General features: G+C 41.1%; 2 protein-coding genes across 2 annotated transcripts; both read left to right on the top strand.

Annotated features, from left to right (window-relative positions):
• Positions 1-523: 523 nt before the first annotated feature.
• Positions 524-10989, top strand: top2a (DNA topoisomerase II alpha). The gene is made up of 35 exons (XM_074663435.1): positions 524-734; positions 1351-1497; positions 1741-1831; positions 1940-2003; positions 2108-2253; positions 2479-2576; positions 2677-2889; positions 3193-3366; positions 3713-3814; positions 3905-4042; positions 4138-4276; positions 4366-4523; positions 4696-4821; positions 4940-5050; positions 5311-5416; positions 5543-5652; positions 5804-5896; positions 5980-6094; positions 6201-6322; positions 6457-6605; positions 6712-6943; positions 7027-7161; positions 7350-7550; positions 7636-7831; positions 7906-7997; positions 8085-8231; positions 8324-8407; positions 8579-8764; positions 8871-8991; positions 9121-9264; positions 9562-9742; positions 9823-9875; positions 9958-10059; positions 10207-10415; positions 10507-10989. The coding sequence occupies exons 1-35, from the start codon at positions 717-719 to the stop codon at positions 10654-10656; spliced, it is 4653 nt and encodes a 1550-aa protein (XP_074519536.1). The 5' UTR covers positions 524-716; the 3' UTR covers positions 10657-10989.
• A 1283-nt stretch (positions 10990-12272) lies between these two features.
• Positions 12273-13136, top strand: LOC141785424 (gap junction delta-3 protein-like). Its single transcript, XM_074663751.1, has one exon. The coding sequence runs from the start codon at positions 12273-12275 to the stop codon at positions 13134-13136; it is 864 nt and encodes a 287-aa protein (XP_074519852.1).
• Positions 13137-20639: the final 7503 nt, after the last annotated feature.

Here is a 20639-nt window from a genome sequence, read left to right as displayed (position 1 = left end):
AAAACAAGGAAAAATGACAGAAAATGTGGGATTGATGGGTAGGGGCAATAAGGAGCAATCGTGTTACAAAGTTCAGAAATCTATAAATGCGCAAAGTGTTAGAAAGCTGAGGAGAGGAAGTCATCTTAACCTAGTTAGGATTTAATCATAAAAGACTTCAGATGACTTTTCTGGAGATGTATCTTTCTGGCTTCCCTGAGGGATTAGAAATAGCAGTACAAAGTGCACAAAGAGAGTGGGAAAAGAGCAATAGAGGAAACAGAGCTGAAATGGATGTTGGAAAACTTGCTTGTAGTTTTTATTTTCGAAAACATGGCTGTGAACTCATAAGTCTGTATCTATTTCATGCGTTAAAAAACTTTTTTTTTCTTTTTCTTTTTCATAGGCCCGCATACCTTCTTCTTCGCACTGTAAACAAGAGTTTGGTCAGTGGGAGGGAAAAAAATCTACGATAGGTGGCAGTAAATGACTTCAAACCTCTACCAACGGCTCCCCTGAATTCAAAACCAGGCGAAGAAGATACACGCGGCTTGATTGGTCGGTGTGGCTGGCGCGAGAATTTCCTCCAAGATTCGAATTTACATCGAGGGCTCGCCGTCGATTGACTCAGTCACATAATAGAGCAGTCAGGGCCAAGAATAAGATATAGACAGTTAGAAGTAAAGTTTGTGTTCGTTATAAAATTGTTTATTTTGTTTGCAACGAAGAGAAGAAAAATGGCTGAACCGCTGAAGGTAATTCTCTCTTTTCAGCATCTGTCACCCAGTGCTTGCTAACATTTTAGCAACAGCCAAAGATAGCTAAACAACTAATGAAGTGCAGTTCAACAAAGACTAACCGCTTAAAATTATATAACTCTACTGTAACAACATCACCGTGCACGTTAATATTTATGTTAAACGCACTGCACTAGAAAAAGCAAGTCAACACAATGAATTTCATCGGGTAAGAATGGCAGAGCTACTTGACATGTAAATATGACGCAGAGCCGTTTTCACGAAACAGTTGGACGTTAGAGCCCGATTAAACATTAAAACATTTATATAAATAAATAATAAAATGGTGTGGGGATACGAGACATTCCATCACAGGCTTTGTGCGCTTATCACGTTCTCTGTTAACCCTCTGTTATGTGTTGTTTCTACTTTTTCCTACAGCTCTCATTCAAAAATACGTAGTCCATTATTCTTGAATTGAACACTGTACATTTGTATGATGTTATAATTTACAATAAAATTGCTAAAAGTGTATTTCTATTCATTTGTTTTGGAGAAAAACTTTACATTAACGTAGTGAAATTCTCCATCCGGTAATTCAACTCAATAATATCGCGGTGTCATTTTTCCACAGGGCTTTCTAGAAAACAGGCCAGTGCAGAAAACAAAGAAAGATCCAAAGAGGCTGTCAGTGGAGAGGATCTATCAGAAGAAGACCCAGTTAGAGCACATTTTGCTCCGACCAGACTCCTACATTGGCTCCGTAGAGCCTGTCACCCAGGTAAGAAGTCGCACGGTGATGTATCTTTGTCGGGGATTGGATCTCGAATTAATCTGATTTATGTCCTCTGGTTTATGTCAGAGGAGCTTTTGTGTTGGCAGATCATTTGAGATATATTCTGAAGAAAGTTGGCCTCAGTGCAGAGGTGCAAGATGTGAATCAGCCTCAGCTGAAATACAAATAGATACAACCTGACACATTAATGTGTGATTTTTGAGCTCACTAGTTGACTTTTCTCTGCAGCAAATGTGGGTGTTCGATCAGGATGTTGGACTGAACTGCCGTGATGTGACTTTTGTTCCTGGACTTTACAAGATTTTTGATGAGATCCTTGGTGAGTAAACAGTTCAAGTGATTCGAAAAGGTATAAGTATTGAGAAAACACAAAATGTGGCCCATTTTTAACATACTGAAGAAATTATCTTTTGTTTCCTCCCTGCAGTAAATGCAGCTGACAACAAGCAGAGGGATAAAAGCATGTCCTGCATCAAAGTGAACATTGACGTGTAAGTAATGTCAAATATCCCAAACATCTTAAATGTCATCTCGCATTTCCTGATGCTTTCCCAGTGACCTGACATCTAATGTAAGTGTGTATTTCTCCCTGCAGTGAGAACAACACAATCAGTGTGTGGAATAACGGGAAAGGTATTCCTGTGGTGGAGCACAAGGTGGAGAAGGTTTTTGTGCCGGCTCTTATCTTTGGACAACTGCTCACTTCCAGCAACTACGATGATGATCAGAAAAAAGTCACAGGTATGACTTTTTAGGGAAATCTGTGGATCAAATTGACACCAGAATGCCTGTAGTAGTTGTAATGAAATGAATTTATGAGTGATAACACAATATCACAGATTTCATCCTGCCCCAAAATATGACATTTAAAGGTGTGAATAAAATCTGTATACAGGTTGTGTATGAAGGACTAAAAGTTATATTCAGTGTTTAATCACAAGGTTTTATTCTACAAATGTCCCTTAGGTGGGCGTAACGGATATGGTGCTAAGCTTTGCAACATCTTCAGCACAAAGTTCACCGTGGAGACAGCCTGTAGAGACTCAAAAAAGTGCTTCAAGCAGGTAAGAAGAGGGTGCTTCCCCCTTGACTGTTCTTTTGTAGCTTTTTTGAATCTAGGATGAAAAATGTAATTTCAAAGCATCTCCAAATTTTTCTCTCTAGACTTGGTTTGACAACATGGGCAGAGCAGGAGATGCTAAAATCACTCCCTTCGACGGTGAGGAATTCACCTGCATCACCTTCAGACCTGACCTTCCCAAGTTTAAGATGAGCATCTTGGACAAAGACACTGTAGCTCTGATGACCAGAAGAGCTTATGACATTGCGGGAGCAGCCATGGGTGTCCGTGTGTACTTCAATGGCAAGAAACTGCCAGTAAGTTTCTGTAGTGTGTCAGTTCCCTGCTGCCTCCTGTCAGCTGGAACATTTGAAAAACTTAATGTGATGATCTCGATCTGAGGTTTGGCTCATTGCTTATTTTCTTTTGATGATTGAGGAAGTTTATACTGAGCTGAAGTAGTTAAAACAGGATGAATAAACCACACCATTTATTTCTACGGTTTTTGATTTCTTTACCTGTAAAAGTTTTACTATTTGAAATGATTTCACTGGTCATTGCATGAGCCTTTAGTCGTCAGATATTCTGATTATCGCTTTAACACTCTGACTCTGCTCCAGGTCACAGGTTTCCGTAACTACGTGGACATGTACTTGGAGAACAAAGTGGATGAGGTTGGAAACGCCCTCACTGTGGTTCATGAGGTTGTCAACGAGCGCTGGGAGGTCTGCCTCACCATGAGCGAGAAAGGCTTCCAGCAAGTCAGCTTTGTCAACAGTATTGCCACGACTAAGGTAAAGTCAAAGTGTATTACAGCTTTTATTAAGCATTAAATGTTTCTATATGTGTGTAGCAGAGTGATTAACTAAGCCTGTGTTTTGACTTCTGTGCCAAACTAATTATTTAATTGTATAAGTGCTGGAATACTGAGCGCCAATTTTAATTTATCTTGTGTTGTCAGCCATGTTTAAAATTAAATTTTGGCGCTGCTATGAAGCATTTAAAGGCTGACTAAAGCAGAAGACCAGGGTCCTTTGTCAGCTAAGTAGAAGTTTGGCTGCCCCCCAGGCCACTTTGTGTCACAGTGATCAAGACTTATGACATTTGTTCTGTAAATGGGGTTTTGTTTGTCCACCTCAGGGAGGGAGGCATGTCGACTACGTGGCTGACCAGATCGTCACTAAGATCATTGACGTGGTGAAGAAGAAGAACAAGGCAGGAGTAGTTGTCAAACCTTTCCAGGTACCTTCACCTTGCTGTGCCTACAGCCCCAAAGTTTCATTTAGTGCCATAAATCCAAAACTAACAGCCCTCCTTTTCTTTCCCATCCAGGTGAAGAATCACATCTGGCTGTTTGTCAACTGTCTGATCGAGAATCCGACCTTTGACTCTCAGACCAAAGAGAACATGACACTGCAGCAGAAGAGCTTTGGCTCCACTTGTCCTCTAAGTGAAAAGTTCATCAAACAGGTACTTATTCAATTGAGTTTGACATTGAATCTGTGTATCTTGAAGGGTTGTCTTACTGATTCCACTTTTTACATTGTATTGTCTGCTCTCTTAAGGCCACAACCTGTGGGATTGTGGAAAGTATCATGAACTGGGTGAAGTTCAAGGCTCAGTCCCAGCTCAACAAGAAATGCTCTGCTGTGAAACACACAAAGATCAAGGGGGTGCCCAAACTGGATGATGCCAACGACGCGGGTAACATTTAGAGCCTTTCCCCCAAGTTACATCGGAGAATAAAAAGATCTTCCATCTTCATAATGTGGTAAATATATTCTCTCTGCCAGGTGGGAAGAACTCGAGCAGCTGCACTCTGATCCTCACTGAGGGAGACTCAGCCAAGACACTTGCTGTGTCTGGGCTGGGAGTGGTCGGTAGAGACCGCTACGGTGTCTTCCCTCTCAGAGGAAAAATTCTCAACGTTCGGGAGGCCTCGCTCAAACAGGTTAGCCTTCACATTATTTCACTTTGTCTTAATGAGTGAAAATGTTTTTGAGAAATCACATATCATTTTATTTCATGTGGAATTGAGTGAAAAAAGATAAGGAGGAATTCATCGGGACCTGGAATTCTTGTTCCGTAAATAATGCTAAGACTTTTTTGTGACCTTTTTTCAGATTATGGAGAATGCTGAAATTAACAACATCATTAAAATCCTCGGCCTTCAGTACAAGAAGAATTACAGTGACCCAGAATCCCTCAAAACCCTGCGTTATGGCAAGATCATGATCATGACTGATCAGGTGTGCTAACATTTTCATTCAAACAGTAGTTTTACCTTTCTTTTAACATGTGAGAATAGTGTCTTTATAACCAACCTTGTTTCATTTAAATGTGGCTGATTTTCTTTGGTTATAACAGGATCAGGATGGCTCCCATATCAAGGGGCTTTTTATTAACTTCATCCACCATAACTGGCCTTCTCTGCTGCGTCACAACTTCCTGGAAGAGTTCATCACCCCCATCATCAAGGTATATTTTGTACCTGTTTGTGGAAAATCACAGGAAGTACAAAATGATTTGATGAAATATGTTGTCCTGGAAAGTGAAGGTATCTTTATCTAGAGCTGCATCCTGTAATTTGTAACACCACTGCCATCTGCTGTCCAAACCCGGAACTGTTGTTACTCAGGGTGTCAATACAGGGATGCACTTTTTTGGTCAAACAGTTTTAAAGAGAAAGAGTAGAGACTTGGGGATATAATTGACAGATTTTTTTCTCCTTGCTTTAGGCCACAAACAAGAAAAATCAGATCTCCTTCTACAGCATCCCAGAGTTTAAAGCATGGAAGGACAGCCAGCCCAGCATCAAATCTTGGAAAATCAAATACTACAAAGGTTTGTTTTAAACCCCTGTGTGGTAGTAAAGGCAACAAGTAAGCAACCCTTTATACCTGGTGAATGTTTTAGTTTAATTCCGGTGTCACTGTAAAGATATGTCTCATAGGTGTTTGTCTTCTGTAGGTTTGGGAACCAGCACGTCTCAGGAAGCCAAGGAGTACTTCTCTGACATGCAGAGACACAGAATCCCATTCAAGTACAGTGGGCCTGAAGACGATGAAGCTATCACCCTTGTAAGATGTTACACTCCTCTTTGACTTATTACTATTTTCAGCAGGTTGACCTTGTAGTGTGAACAGACACCGTAAGCTGTGTCAAAGTTAAGGATAGAGTTACTGACTGCTGGTATTGATCTTTTGAGTGTTTGCTTGTAATTTTGCTCAGGCCTTTAGCAAGAAGAAAGTGGACGAGAGAAAAGAGTGGCTGACAGCCTTCATGATGAACCGGCGCCAGCGCAGGGAGCACAACCTGCCAGAGGTAATGTCCTCACAAATCACAGGCTTCATGTTCTTTACTGCTGCTTTCTCTCAACACTCTGTTTTGTTTTGTACCATTCCAAGGACTACCTGTACGGAGAGGCCACCAAGTCCCTTTCCTACAACGACTTTGTCAACAAGGAGCTGGTTCTCTTCTCCAACTCTGACAATGAGAGGTCGATCCCCTGCCTGGTGGACGGTGAGTCAGGTGTATTAGAGTTAATTTAAGAGGAAGAGACCTCCTCTTAAACATCTGTCAAGTGTCGGTGTGATGTAATGTGTTCATGTGTTTGTGTCCACGTCAGGTTTCAAACCAGGCCAGAGGAAGGTGTTGTTCTGTTGTATGAAGAGAAATGACAAGCGGGAGGTAAAGGTGGCTCAGCTGGCTGGCTCGGTGGCTGAGATGTCTGCCTATCACCATGGAGAGGTGAAACATTGCATCTAAGACTACACTCTGAGTATTTCTGCTCTGTTTAAAGAAACACAAGGTCTTTTGAGGAATTGTTGTGCTGTCCTTTCTGTTTTTTGTGGTTTATTTGTCTCAAACTCTTCCTTTTTCAGGGCTCTCTGATGTCCACCATTGTAGGTTTGGCCCAGAACTTTGTTGGAAGCAACAACTTGAACCTTCTGCAGCCTCTGGGTCAGTTTGGAACCAGGCTGCATGGTGGCAAGGACTCTGCCAGCCCTCGATACATCTTCACTATGCTTAGGTCAGCAACTGCCTGATTGAATCCTGCACACATCTGGATATCATGGGGCAGGTCATTGAGGGAGTTTAAAAGTTGCTGAGGTATAATATTTTCCTTGTCCTTTCAGCTCTCTTGCTCGCCTTGTTTTCCCATCTATGGACGACAATCTGCTCAAGTACATCTATGATGACAATCAGCGTGTAGAGCCTGAGTGGTACATGCCCATCATCCCCATGGTGCTGATAAACGGGTCGGATGGCATCGGCACAGGCTGGGCCAGCAAGATCCCCAACTATGACATCCGAGAGATCGTCAGCAACATTCACCGCATGCTAAACGGAGACGAGCCTCTGCCTATGGTGAGGACAGGACATATTTTTATCATCTCTTTTATTTAATTGTGCACAGGGTGACCAAAGTGTTTTATCTTTCTGCTCTCCAGCTTCCAAGCTACAAAGGCTTTAAAGGAACAATTGACCAGGTGATGGATAACCAGTTCCTGAACAGCGGAGAGGTGTCGATCATTGATTCCACCACCATCGAAATCTCTGAGTTGCCGGTCAAAACCTGGACGCAGGTCAGTCTCTAAGGCAGTCACTCTTTGATCTGTAGTTAACGGAGGGCACAAAATGATGTGACAATGAGAAGACAATGCTCTGAGGTGATGCGTGTCTCAGCTTACATACAACTCTATGTGACTCAAACTACCTGAAGTACTTGAAAGACCATTTTTTAGCTCTTAATTTGTCGTTCTCTTCTCTCTAGGTCTACAAGGAAAACGTGTTGGAGCCGATGTTGAACGGCACTGAAAAAGTCCCTCCTCTGATCACAGACTACAGAGAGTACCACACTGACACCACCGTCCGCTTTGTGATCAAGATGGCCCCGGAGAAGCTTTTGGAGGCAGAAGCTGCCGGACTCCACAAAGTCTTCAAACTACAGAACACCCTCACTTGTAACTCAATGGTAAAAAGTGAAGCAAAGTATTCTTCCCAGTAACCGTCCAGTCATGGATAGTTTAAAATTCTCAAGATGTTGTTTTTCTGTTCAGGTTCTGTTTGACCATGTGGGCAGCCTGAGGAAATATGAGACTGTGCAGGATATTCTTAAGGAATTTTTTGAGCTGAGGATGAAGTACTACGGGCTGAGGAAGGACTGGCTGGCTGGTATGCTCGGGGCTGAAAGTGCTAAACTGAGCAACCAGGCCCGCTTCATCCTGGAGAAAATCCAAGGCACCTTGGTCATCGGTGAGCAGCTGTTTACAGTCTTACCTCATTTTTAGTCATTGTAGTGTAGGTTCTAATGGTTCCTCTACTTATAGAAAACAAGCCAAAGAAGGAACTGATCCGCATGCTGCAGGAAATGGGTTATGACTCTGACCCTGTCAAAGCTTGGAAACAGGCTCAGGAGAAGGTAGAATACTCTCAACAATGAGACTTTCAGGTACATGAAATACTCTAATTCCATCTATGAGATGACTGAATGTGTTTGTGCTCTCAGAACGAAGAGGAAGCAGAGGATGAAAGCGAGGAGGCAGCAGAGCAGGAGGACACCAGTGGGCCGGACTACAACTACCTGCTGAGCATGCCCATGTGGTTCCTGACCAAAGAGAAGAAGGAGGAGCTGTGTAAACAGAGGGATGCTAAGGTGAGGCGGTATAACTTCATATGCCTGATGAATATGATCTTTGATTCTTCTCTTTGGATCCATAATAATAGACAATAATATTTGTTTCGTAGATGACGGAGCTGAACACCCTGAAGAAGAAGACTCCATCAGATCTGTGGAAGGAGGATCTCGCTGCTTTCTCTCAGGAACTTGAGGTATTACCCCCATCTGTTTGCACCCTCACTCTCTGAATGTTCATGTGATTTATCAGTTGGTCGTCCAACCTGTTGAATAATTCTAATTCTGGTTATGCTACATGAGGATCAATCCATTTCGCATCATGAGTTGCTGAATGTTTTGTGAACTTGTTAACATTTTGTTCTCAGATCTGTGAGGCCAAAGAAAAAGAAGACACCACCAAGCCCATTAAAGTTAAGGGGAGAAGCAAAACAGTGAAGGTGAAGGAGGAGACTCTGGCCACACCACAGGGTCGCCGCGTCGTTCCACGTGTCACCAGCACCATGAAAGCTGAAGCCAACAAGAAGGCTGATACCAAGAAAGGCAGGAAAAAGGTGTGTGGATTTAAATTTTCACAAACCAGGTTGTTAATGTGCTTATTACGTATGCTCACTGTGTAAAAAAGTTACAATGTGCCCATCCTGATTTGTCGAACTGTAGAAGGAAGACGTGGCGGTCAAGATGGAGTTTGGAGAAGAGCTGGAGAATGTAGAGCCAAGTGAAGAGATGAGCTTGGCTGCACGGCTGGGCAAGAAAACTAAAACCCAGCCGAAGGAAAAAGGTATGAATGCATTCTGTTATTAGAGGGAAGTGAACCAGTTCTGCAGACCACATCCCTCTCTAAATCCAGATCTTCTGCAGAAAAGCTTTATTTCAGTTAAAGATGACACAGACACTCATTTCTCTGCAGCTGCATCAAAGACCAGCAAGCAGAGCACTCTGCAGTTCAAGCCTGTCACCAAGAAACCCAAGAAGAACCCGTGGTCTGATGACGAGTCTGAGATGTCCGACAGCAACGGAGACATGGAGGAAGGTGTTTTACCGAAGGAGAAAGGTGAATCCCCAACTCAAGATGGCCTTTGATGTGATGATCTGATCTGACGATATCACTGCTTCCTCTTGCATAACGTGACTTAGCAGATCCCTCTTAAACTCTTTACTTACTTTGACAGCTTGATAACCACAAATACTGAAGGTTACATAACAGAAACACTCATTCAGCCCATTTCCTGAGGCTAATTAGCTCTCTTATCTTGATCAAATCCTATCCACAGCACTTTGATTACGCATCATTTTGTTAAAACAAACTCCACTCAAATGACATTCTTGTCTCTGTTGTCTGTCTGTTTAGCCGTCGTAAAGAACAGTGCGCCCAGCAGTGAAGATGAATTTGATGACTGGGCCAAGAAGAGCGCTCCGAAGCGAAAAGCAGTAATCAGTGATGACGATACCAGCTTTGTCCCCGAGCCCAGCAACATGGCTGACAGTGATGTGGACTTCCCAGCCCCGCCTCCCAAAGCTCCAGCGCCAACGTGAGTGTGATGACACAAAGTACACAATCATCCTCGTGGCTTTTTTTATTTTACATCCAATCAAACTGTCTTCTCTGCAGGAAGAAAGTGACTAAAAGCAAATCAGTGAAGAAGTCTGAAGCCAAGTCCAGTTGTGAGTATTCATCATTCAGACTGTGGTGAATTTGGGAGAACTTTGACCACGAGTCTGTCTAATTTTTTGTTGTTTCCTGCAGCTCAGTCAGATGATCAGCTGCCAGCACCAAAAGCTCCTGTTCAACGGAAGACCAAAGAGACTGCACCCAAGAAAACTGCTGCTGCCAAGAAGAAAGCTGCAGGTATTTAATAAGAGACAGCCCAGTGCGGGTTACACATTCAAAAGTATCAGTGATGATGTAAATCTACAACAGTTGTACTTGTTTCAACATTCAAGACATAGAAAAGTATCTGCCTTAGACCTGAAGGTAAAATCTTTTCTCTTGTAGATGCAAATCAGCCGTCTATCCTGGACGCTCTGTCAAAGTCCAAAACAACAAAGAAGCCCCCTTCATTTGACTCCAGCGACACCGAGACTAAAGCTAAAGCTAAAAAGTCGAAGCCTGTCCTCAAACGCAAACAGACCGAAAGCATCGACTCTGACAGCAGCTCCGAAGACCTCATGTCTCGCCTCAAGAGCAAAACTACCGCCGGCAAGGTTGGTTTAACAATGATGTTGGAAGCATCTGGAATTAAATTTGAGTCATTCTGGGGGTTATTGAAACTGAGTATTTTCTCTTTTCTCGTAGAAAACCAAAAAATGGGATGAAGATGACAGCTTCAACTTTTCAGGTCTAGGGGATTCAGATGATGAGGCTCCTGTTGCTGTGGCGCCAAGGGACAAACCCTCACGGGCTCGCAAACCTGTGACCTACGTCTTGGACTCAGACTCAGACTAAAACATTTTATCAAGTCAGTTTATATGTGGTTAGTATTTTTATAGAAAGTGAGTTGATCATATAGTTCATGCTGTGTGTTAGCATATATTTGACTTTTAGCATTGGAGAATTTAAACTCACCCTGCTGTTAAAAAAAAAAAAAGATTTATTAAATTTCAAAACATCACTCGTCTGTCAAAAGGCAGTGATAATCTTTGTTGATTCACACCTGCTTGGACCTCATAATAACCAAGTGCAGCTCTAGTTTTAGGCCTAACTTTTTTGTGTGTTGCTTATTTTTGTGTCTTGTCTTGTCTTGTAAATATTTCAATGGCTGTTTTTATTGTATTTTGAAAAATAAAGCTTACCTGTTGTTTAAACTGTAAACTAAATGTGTCAGTATTTACTTTCAACTTTACTCTCGTGGTCATGTGGTGACAGGGTTGATCCAAAATAATAGCGACATGAAGATAAAGTAAGTTTAAACCAGAATAATCAGTAAAATAAATTTTTAAACTTATTGCTTTTAGATTTTAGTTATATTTACAAATTTAATCTAGGATTTAAAAGTAGGATATAAAAAATGTTAATTTAGGTTTCTGTTTGGAAGGCTGAACAATATATGACCTGCTCAAACAGTGATCATGAAGATATTCAGCTTTTATCAACAATAAACCGGTTGAGGCTTACATAACTGCTGAAAGATTTAAGTTCAGTGAGTTATAGATTGAGTTTATACATCTTAATGTTTAACTGAATGAGGCATGCTGTATCATATTCTGCTGTGTGTGCAGGTTGCACACTCTTTTTGCCCCGTTAGGAGCGGGGAAACTGGTGGTACAGGAAGCTCTTTGAAATACTCATCAAGACTTTGCCTCTCTCGGGTAAACATCGCTTCTGTCCGGGACTCTTGATGGCTGCGAGATTAGGACGTAACAGGAATTTCCTCAAACTGTTGCCGCCCTTTTCAATTTATAAGCACCGTCAGGAGCTCAATCACAAGCAGTGAAAGGATTAGAAGCTGGTGTGGGCACGCTTACAGTGGACAGTTTATATTTTCCTTTGGTTGGAGGTATTTGGGTGAGGAGGACAAACACAAAAGGTAGTTCAGGTAAGTGAAGTTTCTTGTCTCAACCTGTTTTGTTTCAAGTTGCTTGAGTAAAGTCCAAGATTAACAAGTAGCTCAACCAGTCTGGAGACTCATGTTAGACTTGTTTCTGATCAGAGCTGTGTACGGGCACTCAAAATTCACACGTCTGGAGAATAACAAACATTTTTACATCCACTGAACCTGGAAAGGAATGTGCTGAATAGTGTTTTTATACCACTCATATTGAAACTCAACCGTTTTTCTCCTTATCTCCTGCAAACTGGTTGTAAATAAACTAGTTCTCTTGTTTTATTCCCTGAGTCAAAGGTCAATGGTGTTCAAATCCTGCTTTCTCTTTGATTTCAGGTGATTTGCCGCTCCATGAGCCTGTAAAATGCAGGTTGGTCCGTTTGGTATCAGTAGGAGTCATGAAGTGGAAATCATAAAACAGACTTTAGTTTTTCTTTCTTTTCAGAAAAAGTTCACTCCTTGAGAGGCACAGGTGGATAAGTTGTTCTTCCTTTGAAGAAATCACAACCTTGAAATCATGGGTGAATGGGGCTTCCTTGGTGGGCTCTTCGACAGCCTCCAGACCCACTCCCCAATGCTGGGTCGTTTCTGGCTCCTTCTCATGCTTGTCTTTCGGATTCTGATCCTCGGGACTGTAGCCAGCGACCTGTTTGAGGATGAGCAAGAGGAGTTTGCCTGCAATACGGCCCAACCGGGCTGCAAACAGGTCTGCTATGACACAGCCTTCCCTATCTCCCAGTACAGATTCTGGGTGTTTCACATCGTCCTCATCGCCACGCCGTCTCTGGTTTTCGTCATGTATGCCATGCATCATAGCAACAAAAAAGGCAACAACTCTAAATCCAGCCAGATCAGCAGCCAGATCTCCAGAGATGAGCGTCATTTCAGGAGGTTTTACATTGTCAACGTGGTCTTCAGGATGCTGGCAGAGGTTGGGTTTCTGGTGGGACAGTGGTTTTTGTATGGCTTCAAGGTGGAGGCCCAGTTCCCCTGCAGCCGCTTCCCCTGCCCTTACACAGTGGACTGCTTCACCTCCCGCCCGGCGGAGAAAACCATCTTCCTCTGCTTCTACTTCATTGTGGGGGTGATAGCAGCCATTTCCAGTTGTGCAGAGCTCTTCTACAGCTCCATGAAGTGGTTCTGCACAAACCAGCAACCCCGTGACCTGGAGCACTACTGTGTGTGTGAGAACTCTGTGAACTTAAAGCAGGCTGAGGCAGAGATGAATGAGAAACCACCTGGGAAGGCGATGTCAGGGAGTTTACCCAGCAGTATGCGGCTGAAGAAAGGGTCTGTGAGGAGCAGCACCAGCAGGAAAGTCTCCAGCTTCGGACACAAGTCGAGAGGCAAATATGTGAGCACCAAGACCCTCATGGTGTGAGAGGGGCAGTCTCAAATATGCTGCTATGATTTTATTTCTGGGTTTTTTGTTTGGCATTTCCTATGTTTATGTAGAAATGTGTACATTTTTGTGAAGTAAAGAAGGTTTTTAGACTCCTGAGACAGAAACTGGGAGATGAGAGCGAAGGCTTTACATGGCAGATGTGTTACATACCACAATCAGCGCAAGAGGGGACCAACCTTTGGTTACAGCTGATAAGAAAAATGGGTACATCCTTGATAAAGACAGAAAAACAAGACTTCAAATGTATTTGCTTGCTCTAGTTTTACAGTCCATTGTTTAGTGCTGCAAAGAGAAACTTCACATGTAGTCAACACTCTGAAGAAGGTTTAAATCTGTCTTACTCTCTGAGGAAGTTAAGGAAGACACATCTTTTAAGTGATTAGCTGTGGTGACGGTTATTAGAATGTATGAAATATCAGGTAGCAGTTAAATCTGCCAAAGAAGAAAAAGTTTTCATCAGATGACAGCAGCTAAAGGAAACCATTGGGCTCCAACCTAAGTAGAATAGAATAGAATAGAATAGAATAGAATAGAATAGAATAGAATAGAATAGAATAGAATAGAAAATACTTTATTTATCCCCGAGGGGAAATTCAGGAGTCACCGCAGCATTTAAGAAAACAAAAGTAAGAAAGTATGTAGAAAGTGCAAAAAGTATTACTAATCATAGTTTTTAAGGATTCAAACTCATTCAACTTTTGTTAAAAATACTTTAATCCTACTTCTTTTTTTCCGTTAATTCATAATAATACACTAATATTACCAACTGCAGTGTGTGAGATCTACATTTATCAGTGTTGTAACTGTGTCCTTTGACCATACAGTGCCCTACTTTATAAAATGTTCACATGTTGTAACTAAAGTCTTTATTAATGACCTTAAGTTGTGGAAAAAGACGGCAGAGCAGATGGACCAAACTCCATAACTGCAATACTAGAACACAGAAAGACTTAGGCAAAAGTTTTTCCTTAGTTTTGTAACAAAAGTTAATCCTATTAATGGTTTGTAACTAATCCATGGAGAGTCTTTGTAAACGTTATTCATTGATTCAGTGATTAGTTGTTACCTATTAAGCCATTTATAAACTGTGCTGTATTAAAACAAAGTTTTAGATCTGGACAATGACCTTATATGATCATTTTAGTCATCTCTAATGAGTGATGAGAGATCTTGAAACAGAAAGTGTACCTTACAGCAGTGCAATAGGACTGGTTGCTCCAGTTTTATCTTTCACGTTATCATGAATGACTTGATGATGTCTTCTGTGAACTTGTGACCTTTTTATGATCGTTGTTTATTCTGATGTTTAATGTTTCACTTGTTTGAGAAGTGTTTGCACATTTCATTTTATTGTGTGACTTATAGACTGAAGTATTTTTTAGGAAGTTATTTGATGGATAATTCTGTTTTTTTCTTTGAAAATGCCAGGGTTCCTCAAAGTGCACCTTAGATGAGTTCAAAGTCAGTTTTCAGCTTCACTTCCTTCACTGTTCCTTTGCGGATGCCCTGATTGCCACGACAAATGGTGATCTGTCAAACCACATCTTAAACAGGCTGAGTGGCATTTTTCAAACATGTGGCTGTGTAGGTTGCTTGACGGGAAACTGCTTATTCATCCTGTAAGTATGAGTATCATTTTATTTTCTCTTTTTTGATACGTCTACATATTAAACCGTCAAATACAAAATCACTTGTCAACATGAAACACAACCATGCTGAAACTGTTTGCTGAGGCATGGCTTGGAGGTATTTCTAACCTGTTTTCATGAATACATAAAATGTTATTCCCATCATTAAGTTTTATTTTTACACTCAGCTGCCTTGAAACACATGAATTGTTGAAATGTTCGTGGGTGGCATAAGTGACTCACATCAAACCTGCTTTATTCACCTGCAGAAAAACCTGTCATTTTAAAGCTCCCCTCAACTGAAAAATGTTCCCGTATGAGTCTCTTCACTGAGGTGTTTGTGTTGAGCGTGACTTAAGTTGGCTGTTTTGACACCTGTGTGTTGAAGAGAAACTTTTTCTCTGTGATCATGTACAATCTCAGTTCAAAATGTTTATGTAAGAGCAAGATTTGTGACATCATTAATCTGAGAGCCATTTTTATAGCACCATTTGTAATGAAAGTACATATTTATTTTTAGATTCTGTGTTTTTTTTATTAAAAAGAACAAATTTATCAGCCTGTCATATTATCTTTTAACTACACAATTGTTCCCCTTATCTCTATTGAGGGGTATCATATTCACTTCTGTATTAATATGGATATCACATCTCGTTCTCCTCCCATTCTGTGATGTGAACCCACAGTACACTCTCAAAGGGTGCTGACATATTGGGCTGATGGAGCCAAGGCACGCACAGAAGCGATCTGCTCAGTGTCACACCCTTACTGCTAACTCAAAACCACATTTAACTCACTGATAAAATGTCCCTCAGGTCAGTACAGTCCACAGCAAAACAGATCCTTGTGTTGATTTATAGCAGATACTCAAGGCTATGGAAAGTTTGATGTTTCTGCTGTCAGCGTTCATTATGTCTCCTCTCGCTGATTCCCTCTCTCTCCTCTCTGGGATCCCATATTTCAACCTGTCAACTTTTGAACACCAAATTACGGTTTCAGCTTATCCAAAACATTTACACATTTCTGCATGATAAGAACCAAGTAATGCCAGAAACTACATTTAAGAATAAGATGGGATTGACATGAATTCAATTTTTTGTTTGACCCAAGTTTCGTTTGTTGCATAGAGGAGTTGCATACGGCAATCAGTCACCAGGGGAGGATAAAGAAGTTTCAGCATGAACTTCATCTTGTTTTGCAAAGTATTTTTTGAACCAATTAAAGTAATAAAGGGAACAGATTGCTATGGGGAAAATGCATGTGAATGCCACCTCAAGACTTAACAATCACTCAGGAACTTGAGCAAAATTTGGTATATTTGGTATATATTCCACATTAACATGAACAACATGTTATTCCAGTCAAAAAAAATGTACATGATTACAGACTGCACTTCAACTCTTTGCATTGCTATATTTTGTAATGTAATATCAGGGTTGATTGTTGGTCATGAGTCACCTAGATGAAGGAAACCTGTTAGGAAACACATATTAACTTGAATATGTTGATCAACCCACAGGTTAGTGATGTCGGCAAAAAAGCAAATACATTAAGGGTTTAATAGAATTAATTAATAGAATTAAACCTTGATTAAAAAAATCAAGAGCAGTTAAACCAAAATTTCCAACACACTAAAGTTAAAAAAATGACTTTCTGAAATGTCCATGACCTGAACGCAGCATTCTCCATCACCAGCCAATCAAAACCAAGAAGGGGCAGACATTATCTGACATTAACTTTGTTCATAACTGCACATCTGTAATTAAATAACAGTTTCAAGGTCTGAGATGATGTTAGCTTTGGGACGTGTCTCCCTTACATTATTTTTAAGATTTGTCATAAAAAAGGATTTAATAATCGTTTCTGTCACATGACGTCACGTAGGATGTACTATCTGATGGACGACCGGGTTGTGCTTTGCTTTATTGGCTATGCTGAACGACCAAAAGAATGGAAACCATCATGCCTATGAGTAAAGAATTCATCAAAGGTAAGTTAAAGAAAACACTAATTATTTGAACTCATGTATGTTTAGTCGATGTAGTACTCTTTCTTTTAGTGAGCTGCAAACATCTTCAACTGTCACTTGTTCACACGGTTAGCATTCAAGCTAACAGTAGCTTAGCGCTACTGTTTTTACTACAGGACACTTGTATTCTGATATTCTCCTGACAAAGTGGTGTCAAGCAAATTTCCCTGTTTATCTATAAGTAAAAACATATAATTATCAGTTTATCTTCCATATATTTCATATATTTTTTCTTTTGCTGCTGGCAAAGGGCTAAATTGAGTTCGCATTTCGCTCTTTTTGCCCTACGAGCTCCTGCGCTGGTCACGTGACTGAGACTACTGTGCTCTTAAATTGACATTACCTGCACTCGTAGCATTGATAAACATAGACCCTTTCTCTTCCAAGAAAACACGTGCATTCACTTTACTCTACCTAGGTACCTACCAAGGTAAACAGCATATAATATAATTTGCTCAACAAATTAGTAGCCTATTGTAACTAATGTGACTACTGTCAAGCTAAGCAAACCTCGTCTGCATTTACTTTTGTTGGAATCTAAATGGGAAAAATGAGCTCTGTATGCTGAAAATTGTTATTTACGTACTCTCTTAAAAGTTAATAGTTGTCTTTACAGCCTGAAAAGACATTTTTATTTCTCCTTGTCAACACTAGGTGGCAGCAGTGGAGCAGCTAACCAGGAATTAAAAAGCCTTCATCTCCAGTAAGATGACTCTATTTGAAGCTGCACTATTTCTATGACAGCACCCACACTTGTGAGTCAGACTCTGATTTCTTCTTATGTAAATTCATGTATTTAACCTCGGGTCAGGATGACACATTACAGTGCACTTCTCAGCCTTTTTACCTTAAAAAGCATGTAGATTCATGTCGATTGAATTAAACCGCCTTTTGTTTTTGATGATTTAAGCTCTGTTTACACGTTGACGTGAAGCAAATGTTTGCCTTTGAAGTCTTAAGCAGTCATTGATCCAAGTGGCTCATCTAAACACAAAGTAATCTAAAGACTCTCCAAAGAAGCTTATTTTTGACTCAAACATTTCTCCCAGACACACACACACACATACGCTCATACACACACACTCCCTGCTGCTGTTCCCTGGACGCATCATATATGCAGATTGCAAAGCGGTGCAGGCTCTTTGAAGTGCACAGAACAGAATTCTAGATGTGTTTTATATAACCACTCGAGAGGGAAGCAAGGCAGAGTCGAAGAGGATTACCGTCAAAACTTTCCCACTCTCCTTTTGTCTGCTTGCGTCTCTTACCTTTTCATGTCTGCCTTGTCAAACTGGAGGAGTGCCTGTTTCTGTCTATCTATACCTCCTCTTCTTCAGACTCTGTTTTTTTTTCTCCTGTGCCTCTCCATACTTCACTCCATCTTTTTCTGGATCCAGGGAGGCCTCGCAGCAGGAGTCTGTCTCAAAGAAAATGTAGGTCATCTGTTTTCAGCGACTCCCTTCACACCGACACGAGGAGGAGATAGAAGTGATAACCTCCCCCTCCTCCTCTTCCCCCTCATTTTCTTTCTCCTCTCTCCTTTTCCTTCATTCGCTCTCCACCTTGAGTAAGACACTTAAGGGGCTCCCTGTGCTTTACCTGTGTCCTCCCTCTGGCCCCCCATGGAGGCTCTCTCAGTACACACCTGGCTGACTGACAGCTCCTCTCACATTCTGCCAAGTCATGCAGGGACAGTGCTGGATAAGAAGCTTTTCTGTTTCAAGGAGAAAACTCATAAACATCATCCCCACAGTTTGCTTTCTTTGCTCCACACACAATCTTAACAGCTCGCTCGATGCTTTAGTTTCTGCACGGCTCTGTGCCCAGTTTAAAGCATAACAGCCTGCATGTTTACTGAGAGTTTGGAGAACTTGTGACTCAGTAATGTTGATTCCATCGCTTTAATTTACGGGAAAAACATCACTGTCACGCTTTTGACATTTTGAGAAATTGTGAAAAAGAGCTTGTCTCAATATCTGTGATAGTTTTCAGCTGTAAGGTCGCCTTTGACTTCCAAGATATCCCAGGCAGATAATTCTACATTCATGCATACGTGGCACGCTGCGCTACGACCACATTTTGCTCTCTAAAGGTGTATGCAAAGCATTTTCAGTGAAGTTTTGCCCCAAAGAATAGAAATAAAAACACTGTTCCAAACTATGCATTATACATGTGCCTCCCAAGCATTAATACCTGCTAGCTAACAGCTGTCAACATCTAAACCATGCCCTGGTTTGTCCTCGATGTGTTTGTGTGTTTTCGGAATCAGGGTTGTATAAATCCACCAGGGGCCAAACCAAGCCTTTGGCCCCTGCTGGCCTCTCTGTGCCCCCCCAAACTATCCACGTAGAGTGGGTACACATTCACCTTTAAGCAACCAACAGGTAAACACAGCAAACAACACATGGCAGGATTAGTATAGTTTACCTGAAGACCCCAAAGTCCCCTATAGTTCCCCTCTGCTGTGTCCTACTCTTGCCATACATCATTATTGCTTAATGTGATTGAGAGAAAACATATTATGAAAATACATATCACCTCAAGGGATGGCCTCATTTTGGCTTCACACAGGAGTCACCTTGATTTATCAGTTGATATTTACAGTTATAATTTATCAACTTAAATTATAGAAAGAAAGCAGGATTTTGAAAGGGGTTATTTATAAAATCAACCTGCCTCAGATTCTTCAGTTCCAGCAGTGTTTTAGTACCCCCTAGTGGCCGATTGTTGGTACCAATGGTAACTTGTTCATGCAAGAAGCTTTTTTTCTGAAAAGTGGCAGTATTTCTTGTTATGTAGTCACAAAATCTGACCTGAATGTAATTTCTAACCATCTTTTTGTTGTAACTCAAGTGCCAACCTCCATTGTTAAAGAAATGAAGCCATTGCGTCATGCTGCAAACTGCAGTTCCATGAGTGCCCACATGAGGCTGACTCCAAAAATCCAAGATACGTCATTTACACCCTAATAAAAATACCTAAAACATTAGGGGCTCGGCTGACTTAATGACAGGCAGCAAAATTATAGCTTTTATCAAGGATGCTACATTTTATTTTTTTAATACTTTTTTGTAGTTGGCACCTATATGGTTCTATTCATATATTCTTTCTTTTATTTTTTTTGCACTGCATACTTTCTTGTATTGCTACATCTGAATTTCCTATCTAGGATTGATTTTTTTTTCTTTTCTGTTCCATTCTACATTTATTTGTCAGAGTTCACTATTAAATGCGTAGACTAAGAATGACAATCATACAGGTTTTGTGAAGCTTTAGAGCAGGTTTAGGCCAAAAAATGAAGCCTATGGTGAAGTGCTACAAGTTGAAGTTTGTCGATGGTCCCCTTGAGGCTGGCTGCAGAAAGACTGGACACCACGCACACACCAAGCCAAAAAACAGACTTTTTCCAGCATTAAAAGAAACGATTCATAGCCATTCAAGACTGGCTTTTGTCCAAATCATAAATTTCACTGTTGATGCACACTGTACAGGGGGTAATTGTCTTTTTTTTTAACGCAGAGGTTTCTGAATGCATTAAGATCACAAGTTTGTCTAATCAGAAGCGCAGCTCATGTGACTGACAGGTCTGGTGCTCTGTGGGTGCTTATAAGGAGACTCAAAGCCTGCCTCTCAAATCATTGTTTCCAATATGGTGCCCGCTGACGACTGGCATCATTAATCTGTTCAGGTACAGATGGCTGACATTGTAGAGACTACGTAAATTTAATATACAGTCTGCGGTTTTGGCTGATTGTTTTGTGAGACAGAGCAGTTTGTGACTTGCTAAAAAAACCCCTTTCGTTTCATTAGAAGTTGGTTAAG

The sequence above is a fragment of the Halichoeres trimaculatus genome, unplaced genomic scaffold (assembly GCF_033239565.1).
Source record: "Halichoeres trimaculatus isolate MK-OKI-2021-1 unplaced genomic scaffold, fHalTri1.1 fHalTri1_scaffold_23, whole genome shotgun sequence".
Lineage (NCBI taxonomy): Eukaryota > Metazoa > Chordata > Actinopteri > Labriformes > Labridae > Halichoeres > Halichoeres trimaculatus.
This window is presented reverse-complemented; position numbering and strand designations above follow the sequence as displayed.